The sequence below is a fragment of the Gambusia affinis genome, linkage group LG08, assembly GCF_019740435.1.
Source record: "Gambusia affinis linkage group LG08, SWU_Gaff_1.0, whole genome shotgun sequence".
Lineage (NCBI taxonomy): Eukaryota > Metazoa > Chordata > Actinopteri > Cyprinodontiformes > Poeciliidae > Gambusia > Gambusia affinis.
Window position 1 is genome coordinate 18,775,635 of NC_057875.1, and position 9,839 is coordinate 18,785,473.

General features: G+C 36.5%; 1 protein-coding gene across 1 annotated transcript; it reads left to right on the plus strand.

The window, feature by feature from the left end:
- The first annotated feature begins 7,859 nt into the window (after positions 1 to 7,859).
- On the plus strand, positions 7,860 to 9,839 carry LOC122835628 (monocyte chemotactic protein 1B-like). The gene is made up of 3 exons (XM_044124823.1): positions 7,860 to 8,016; positions 8,963 to 9,080; positions 9,171 to 9,839. The coding sequence occupies exons 1-3, from the start codon at positions 7,956 to 7,958 to the stop codon at positions 9,283 to 9,285; spliced, it is 294 nt and encodes a 97-aa protein (XP_043980758.1). The 5' UTR covers positions 7,860 to 7,955; the 3' UTR covers positions 9,286 to 9,839.

Here is a 9,839-nt window from a genome sequence, read left to right on the forward strand (position 1 = left end):
ATTGCATTTTTTTTATTCAAGTTCTTGTGATCTTGTAGTTGTAGGTCTACAGAAATGTTATTTCCCAATTAAAGATACAAAAAAAATCAAAATTACAGATTAAAATTATTTATTGTAAGATGAATTCCTTGTTTTCTGAGGTTAAACTTTCACCACATTGAAAATAAACACCCAGCCAAAACGATGTTGAAATAATTCACAATAACGGAACTTTATGCTCAAATGTATATATAATTTTAAAGATGTTTAAAAAAAAATATAATCTTAGGGTGAATTTAATTATATGGAATTGAACATATAAAGAATTATGCCATGGATATTAGAGCATAAGAACTAGGAAAGAAAACATTGTCTGTCATATAGTGGTTGTTGATCAGGGATGGATTTGTGAGTCACCAGATGTTATAGTTATAGTACAGTTACAGTTTATCATTTTAATGATAGCTTTTAATCTCTTCTGCAGGCCAGCATGTACAACCGTTTTTGATTTTTTTTTTATGTTTTTCTAAACTAAGTCTGTTATCAGAGTCTGAACTTAAACATTCCATTTATAATTAAATTATGCCGCTAAAGAAAAGAGTGAAACTCTTTGCAGTCGGGATTTAGGTTATATTTTCCTATCCCTTCCTTCCTTATGGAGTTCAACCTCACTGACTCACATCACATAGTTTATATCCCATTTCCTGTTGATACTGTTGCTCACGGCATTCAAGCAACTGGAATTAGCCATCCGTAATCCCTGAGTAATTCGTTAAAAGCCGCTCTGGGGCAGGAATATTAAAATGTCCAATGTATGCTGGTGAAAGAAGGTTATTTGAGTTAAAGATTTAGATGTATGTTCAACATTACACAATGATTTATTGACATTTCATGTCCACAAAATATAGATCTGGTCCTGACAGCATTCTGAGGAAACTGGAATTTTTATCAAAATGTTTCCTTTTTCAAGTCAAAGTAGGACAAAGTTGCTGGAGGAGTTCAGCTCCAGGTTTGCATAGCTGCATGTACTGTAATAATGCTTCAGGCTAGTAGTCTCAGTAGAATTGATGCCTCACTTTGCTATCCTTTTCTGGTTTGACTTTTCTATAATTTCATCTTTTTTATTGATTTTTTTTTTCTTTTGTTGGGGATTGTTTATCTTTGGGATTGTCTAACTTGGTCTCTGTAACATGACTGAGGGTTCCGTTGGTTTTCTCTTTCTAATCTTCATCAAACTGCTTATTTTCTGCTTTTCTAAGATAAAAAACAAAGCAAACAAACTTTCACTTTATTTTTTTGTGTCTTGTGTCATTCTTTGAGCGCTATGAACTCTGATGTATGAGTGGAAATAATGATGATGATGGCTGTGAAATGAAGAAGTTGTCTGAGGTTCTAGTGTGAGCAAAGGGAACAAGCACTGATGAAAAAAAAAAGAATATCTTTATTTCTGCTTTTTATAATGTCATTAAATAGAAATGTCTACTGCACACCAGATGTGCCATTTCTACAACAAACAAAAATGTTTTCTAAAGGACACTTATTGGAGAAGTGAAAGAAGCAAGCAGAGGTTCCTCTTTTTGTGAGTGGGGGAGATTTCTGGCTATTTAAATTTACATACTGTGTCAAGTGTAAAAAACTCCCCCATACAGTGAAACTCTAGTTGTGTCCATCAACTTGAAGAAACATGGAGGTGTTAAACCAGAGAAATGTCAAAGGGGTTTGTTCGTTTCTACACAGCGATGACTCATTCTGAATGATTTGTTTGTCTCTTTGCTTTGGACATAAGAACCATTGATTTTATTTATTAAATTTTAAATAGTTAACATCCATGTATAAAGTAAGGTTGACGAATTAATGCAAAATACTAGTTAGATGATATTTTTATTTACAAAATTAGTTTTTAGTATTTTTTTCATGGGAACTTTAAGAGTAAAGGCCAGCAAACTCTTAAAAAACCGTCATTGATTTTGACATGTGACTCTCCGCAAGTTGATATCATAAAATTTAATGCATGACAGGGAAAAGACATGGCACTGGAAATGCAAGTAAAGTTTTTATAAGAACGAACGAAGGGGAATTTCGCCTAGTGGCTGCAGGATTAGGCAGCACATGGAGCAAAGACCAGGAGATATGCAGAACAGAGGTTGCAACAGAAGGAGGCAGTAAGAAAATAGAGGATCCATCCATCCATTTTCTGAACACCCTTCGTCCCTAATGGGGTCGGGAGGGTTGCTGGTGTCTATCTCCAGCTGCGTCCCGGGCGAGAGGCGGGGTTCACCCTGGACAGGTCGCCAGTCTGTCTCAGGGCAACACAGACACATACAGGACAAACAACCATTCACACACACACTCACACCTGGGGAGAATTTAGAGAGACCAATTAACCTGACAGGCATGTTTTTGGACTGTGGGAGGAAGCCGGAGAACCTGGAGAGAACCCACGCATACACAGGGAGAACATGCAAACTCCATGCAGAAAGATCCCCGGCCGGGAATCAAACCCAGGACCTTCTTGCTGCAAGGCAACAGCTCTACCAACTGCGCCACTGTGCAGCCCAGAAAATAGAGGATGAAAGATAAATATAGGCTTTGGAAGGAGTTAAAATGACAGGAGAGCCAGAGGACCCTATCAGGGAGACGTGGACACAGCTGAGAAAATAAGGAGAGGAGAGAAGCTGGCTGCAATCCTAAACAATAAAAAAACCTGAGACTTTGAAACTTAAGGGGAGAAACTTCAAACCATAATAAACACGGAACAAAAAAAAAACCCTTCTAATCTTAGGATCCTCAAAATGTGCAAGTGTCAATAAAAGTAGGAAATATCTAACAGGCGAGAAAATTGAAATGGTGAGATTTGACACATAAAATATAGAAATGACACTAAACAGAACGTACAAGACACAGAAACCAGAGGTGGACTGGCTGTCAGGTAATGCACCCACACACATTTTTGAGTCAGCCCAGGGATTTTATGATTTCACCAAGAACACATATTGAAAATTATTTTATCCACAGCCCATTGGTTAATTTTCTTGAAAGAAATGATCCAATGAAATCTCTCAACCAAGGTTCTATGTTATTCCATCTGAGCTGACCGGAGTTGGAGAAGTGAGTAGAAATCAACAAACCACAAAAGTGTGAGGGGAGGCTGCAAGAAAACAAGACTAAATGACATTTGAGTGGATGCAGCAAAATAAGCAAAACTTAGTGAAAAACACTTATTAGTACTTAGTGAAGAAGAGGACGACCAGAGAGACATGAACCAGAGACAGACAGAGGAAGAGACCAGAGTGGGTACTGGCACCTCCATGAGAAGTTACCAAAATGTTCATGAAGATGGATGTTTTGTGTATGGAAGCGGGCAGGTGTGTGTGCGTGTGCTTGTGTGTGTGTGTGAGATGTGAATTTGATACAGTATGAGGACCATTTTCCTAATGCATACAGCAAAGCATTTTGCCTACAAACACCAAATATCACCTTATTTTTGACAAACCAGTGATGTTCTGAAACTGCCTAATATATATATTGTTGGCTTTTCTACTTTATGGCAAATTATGGGGCTATGCGTCATTTTGGCACAGATGAAAACAAAATTGCATAAACTATTAATTATTTTGGTGTAAATGTTAGTAAACCACAAACAGTTATTTTTTTTCATCAGTCGTCTTTATTTGTAATTTCTGCATTTTTTTCTAATCAAAGCATTTGTTCAGTTTGCACATAAAAGCTAGATGGAAACATGTTTCTCTCATTACCTACTTTCCTCTCTAACCACTATCACATAAAGTCTGCTTGAGCCAATACAACCTTTAGAAAAACCCCACATTGTTTTTTTGCTTTAAGCATTTAAAGCTTCTTTCTGTTCTTTGTTTAATTGTTTATTCACTCTCGTAAGTTCACAGTGGCAGCCACCGTTTTCCAAAGAAGACTAAATAAATGACATTTAACACCCAAAAAGGAGAAGTACGATAAAGTTGGCTTTGTAAACACAAAAGTGCCTTACTATAATAGCCTCAAATGCACCTAATATGATTCAACTCAACACATGCTATGGTTTACAACTGATTTGTTGTCTGTATTTGATTTAGAAAGACATCATAAAGATGCTTTAGGCATTATGGAGCATAGAAAAACAGTTCAAATCAAAACAGCAAAACTGACAATAAAAATAAAATTTTTACTTTATTTAGATATTTCTTTGCATAGCCTATAAGTTTAAAACAATATTTTAAATCCCTCAGCAGTAATAGGCAGACTGATTTGCCCTTCCAAACTTGGACAATTAATTTTTTTTATCTCTTTTGATGCAGTAAGAAGAAAGACAGAGAGAATTGGCCTGAGATGTTTGCTTCTGCTTGTGATTCAGGTTATTAAACAGTTTGTAAAACAGATTTATAGGAAGGTGGGAAAACATGAAAAGGCTGTACTTTGTACTTCAAGCATGACTGAACGTATTATCTTGGGAATTTTGGCTGCAGCTGAAGAAAGATTTTCTTCATGTTTGACTGATTCAAACTCATCATTGGGATTACTATGAGTAAATTATGCAAAAAAAAACACAAATATGAGTCATTTTACAGTGAACTCTGAAATAGACATTTCTCAAAAAAACCCAGTCATTTCTTTAGCTTTATAAATGTGATGTTTGCCTTCTGAGCATGTTTAGAGGCATTTTTCTTCTGACAGGTAAGATAAGGTGTACTTCACTAATTCCAGAATTAGAAAATTATTGAGCATGGTATGACAAAAACATAAGTAGAGGCATCAAAAAAAAGAATATATATATATATATATATATATATATATATATATATATATATATATATCAGAATAAACAGTAACAGGAAAAACCCAATCTGGTGTCTAAAAGATGAGGACTATTTAGAAAAAGTCACTCTTGCAACATGAGAAAAATACAGACAACAGTGTAAACCTGGACCAGAACCCTGCCACAGCAGAGTCTCCAAAAACAAGAAATCCATTCAGGATAAATTTTTTCCCTGACAAATAGAAGTAACTGCTTGAAATTGAGCAAAGATCACAAGAAATTATTCAACACGTGACCAGAGGAATGTTCTTCTTATTGGTAAATCAAAAACTCCCAAAGCAGTTTTCATCTAAGCTGCCTGACCTTAAACCTAAACGCCAATGCTTGACTGTAAAGCTTTGAACAACAATAACTTTCAATTGTGTGAAAGATGGAACTTTTGGCTTATTTTTAAGGACTATTTCTTGATCTTCCACAATCCATCAGCGAAAAATCAGCACAAATAGCAAAAAGATCGGAAGCTGTCATTCGATTTTAATAGCAATCAATCATGAAGGAAGGAAAAAAGGAAAGCTGCGTTTTGAGCCTTCATATATGCTCTGCACACATCTGCTGTCTGACCCACTGCCCTCTGCTCACCATGGAGCATGTTTCAACAGGAAAACCAAGGTCATCACAGATGACCTCTTACACCCAGCCCACCCTCTGTTTGACCTGTGACCTTGTCTGAAATGCTTCAGGTTGTTCAGGTCACACGCCAACAGACTGAGCAGCAGCTTCTTTTCTTGACTATCAGACACACACACGCACACACGCCCTCACACACTGTTTGTCTTTCTGTCTTTACATTGACTTTGCATTGACTGTCATTAATTTCAATAGCTTAACTCTTACCCTTACCCTAAACCTAAGCTACACTCAATTCACACATTAGTCCTAAATTGAACCTGTTACCCAAAAACAGCAAATCATATTAAGAAAATGGTTCTGACAATGTATCAAATACAAGAACACAAACACACACAGACTTCATTATCCAATGATTACCCAATCCACCTCTTCCTACCTCCTCCCAGATCTTATACCGAATGCAATGTCTGCAGACACCTTGAACTTTAAATTATTAATCTTGTTTATGTATCTTATACACTGCAAGTAAAAAATACCTCTGTTTTAAATCTATTATCTCTTTGTTACTTTCTTGTGTTGTCTTTTTTTTTTTTTTTTTTTTTGAGTGGTGCATGGCGGTTTGGTGAGAGCATCCTTAATTTCATTGTGCCTCTCAGTATAATGACAATAAAGACCATTATGTTCTGCTATTTCTGAATTTTTTTACCTTTATTGTTAAACCACTTCCTTCTTATGGTTTCATGGTTGGGTACAGAGCCTTAGACTCTTCTGCTGCTTCCTCTCTTCCACATCTGACTTAATGAAGAAAGGACAATACCTTCCTTCCTTTGGTCACCAGCTGTTCTCTGTAATGTGGTCCTCTCAGCCCTTTTCCCCTGCATCATTTTCTCTGGTTAGAGCAAAGTCTTAATCCAGCCTCTCCTAAGGCAGCGTATCACGTAGCCTCATGGTTAACATTAGCATCACCAGGGATTTCGACCTCCTCTGGGCTCCAATGGTAGAAATGTCAAATGACCCTTCTCTGGTAATTCTAGTGTTAATGCTAAATCTATTGGGTTATTCTAATATAGATCTGTTATCTACAGCTAAAATAAGTGTAAAAACACCTGCCTTGTCTAAATGTGCTCTAAACTCACCTTAGACTGGAATGCTTTAATGCAATTAAAAACCAAATAAGCATAAAACATTAAACATTACAGAACATTAAATCAAAACTGGCTTCCCTTGAACTGGTTCCAGAATGGCTCTTTAAACAACACGTTTAAACTAGATTTGGGTATTGATTATTAGTTTCTGATTTCCTGAAGCTAATATTATTTATTAATGGCATTAATGTATTTAGGAAACGGTTATTAAACCAATTTTCTTGGCTCATCTCTGTTTTTCCTTATGAGTTTATTGCTACTCGAGGTAGAAGTATCGCATTTCCCGTGGTGTTGGAGTTCTTTATGTAACAATGTGGTTTTTCTGTGCATTCTTAGTTTATTTAGTCTCTGTGTTGTCTTATCAGATTCAGGAGCAGGTTCAGTGTCACTGATTATCCCTGATTGGTCCCACCTGTTTCTTGTTCCCCTTTTTATTTCACCTGTGTATTTAGCCTTACCTTTGTCCTCCGTTCCAGGCTGGATCCTTGTCTTCGTTGTTGCTGTCATTGTTGACTTTGTTAAGTCACAGTTCGCCAACTTGAGTTTGTGTCCATGTCTCGTCATTCACCTGTGGTTCCCGGCATTGTGTACAACTTGGACATTTAATAAAACTGATGTTCTCCACTTTATCCTGAGTCTCGCCACCATCAATCCTCATCATGAAGCTTTATCTGGGGATCTTTCATTTAAATTCCTGCAGGCTCTTTTAGTGCTTGTTTGTTCTTTTAATTAAGTTTCAGATTGGGACTTAAAACGTCCAGAGGACACCAAAGTACGCTACACTTCACTCAATCATTCACCCATTCACACACACTCTTACATGCTGATGGACTGTATTGTAGCTACGGCTGTCCTGGGGCAGTCAGAAGCAAGGCCACTAGCAGGCAAGAGTTCATGGGGTCACTTACCTGTTAGTGGCCCTTGAATTGTCTTGCCAACGACACAAAGACAGGCAGAGTTGGGGATTCGAACCTTCAGCCTGCCGGTTATAGACAAACTCCTGACCCCTAACCCAAGGTCACCCCAGAAAGTGACAATAACTTATGCTGATTGTTATTGGGGACAAAATATATCCAATGCTTGACTTCAGAAATGTTATAATATTTTATCAGATGAAGGTTTGTGATTAAAACAGATCATGTGACCACATAGTGGGAGAAAACACAGTTTTGGTCTGAGAGGGAAACCACGCTACTCATTATTCAACTTTAGTAGTTTAGAGAAGTGAAACAGGCACAAAGAAGGCCAGCCCTTTCATACACGTAGGTAATTCCCCAGTAAAAGATTGATGACATGGAAATTGGGGGGTGGTTTTCTTTTCTGATGTATAAATATGAAGGCAGATGGTGATCAAACAGCAGAGATAACAAGCTGACCTTAGCTGAGATTTTCAACCCGCTGCTGCTCCTTAACACCAACAAACACACTTCAGGATGGCTCGTCTTGCTCTGTCTGCGATCGTGATGATGATGGCCTTCATCGCTCTCACCGAAGGTAAGATGAAACTTTGAAATAAAACACAAACCGTATAATACATTTAATGATTATCAATCAACCTTTAAATTCTAAGATAAGTTTATATGATAAAAATACAGCGAGCTTAAAATATGCTGAACTAACATGGGTGATAGGTCAAAATATTTTGTTCAAACGTTTGTGAAAAGCACATTAAAATCTGATAAATTTAAAGTTTAAAGCTAAGTTTTGTATACAAATCAAATACTGCGTTTCTTAAAGATAAATATTTTAATCTTTGAAATATGTATAAAATTACAGAATAGTTTAATGTAATTCAATACATTAAAAAGCACTACAGTTGCTTAAGCAGCTGCAGAAATTTGCTTCTTTTTTGTACTTTAGGCAGCAGACTTTAGCAAGCATTAAACAGCTGGGATCAAAATAAGATTTCTAGATACTACAAAGTGTAACTTTTATGTCTTTAGTGACCATAAATCCATGTGCCACACACAGTTAAAGTTGCATTAAATAACATTTGGCAGGCAAGTTATACAGGCAAAAAGTATTATTTGTAATTGTGAATTGCCAATTAAGTATTACTTACCTCTACATTTCAGAAATCCTGGAAATAAAACAGATTTGACTTTTTACTTTCCTTTAAAAAGCGTCTAGAGTTTTTACTGACTTACTGATAAATGACCATCCATCACTTCATTGTTTAACATTTTTAGAAAGAAAAATGTTAAACAATGAACATTTGTCTTCTCAAACCCCACATATTTAATTTTTTACCAAAATAATGGAAAGCAGATACGAACACAGGTAAAGTCAGAAAGTGGAAAAAGCACAGTCTCTTCTATTTTTAAAAAAGCCATTTCAGATGTTGTCCTTTCACAGTTTAACAGGAAATCAATAAAGGGAATTCATAAAGATGAATTTGATGATAGATCTGAGATATTCACTCTGTGTTTTCTGTTTGCAGGCCTGCGTGGAGTTGGCCCAAAGAAGTGCTGCTTCAAGTTCAATGACAAGCCGGTGTTAGAAAATAAAGTTGTGAGCTACAGCAGAACCAGTCAGCGCTGCTCCAACCCTGCCATCTTGTGAGTATTCACTGTTACAGAAGTTGCACCAGTGACACTGAACCTGCTCCTGAATCTGCTGACACTCTCCTCTTCCTTTTTCACATCCAGGCTGAATACGGTGGCCGGCCGTCAGATGTGTGTCAGACCTTCAGCCTCCTGGGTGAAGGATCTCGTCACCTACCTGGAGACCAAAACTGTTGCTGGTGCAAACTCCAACCTGTAAACTTGACAATAACATGCCAACACTCCAGCTGACATAAATATGTAGGTTGTGATGCTACAGTTTCTTACTGAAAACAGCAGCTCTCTTTCTATGATATTTACCAAATATTCTAATATTTAGACTTGATAGACTACCAAGATGAGATGAAGGAGAATCAATTTTTTATATATAAATGAAGTATGTTTTTATTATGGTTGTTATGGAACAACAAGAGTATTTTGTTAAATGCAACACTTTAAGTTCAACCGTCAACACTGTAAGCTTTGATTGTAGTTTGAACTATCCAGATAAAGTATCTATTGTAAAAGACAAATGTCTTCCAAATAAACAAAGTGTCATCTTTATTAAATAAGCTAGGATCTGTTGCACTTGCTAATGTTCAAGAAATACAGCAAAACATTAGTTGCTGTAATTTAATTATTTAAAGTCTGTTATAGTCATGCTTTTGACCTCTTTGAATTTTTGACAGAAGTATTGTAATCCTTTCAGAAGTATAATTTTTCTATATGCTTACACATACATTGATTCTTATGAAATAAACTTATATTACTTTT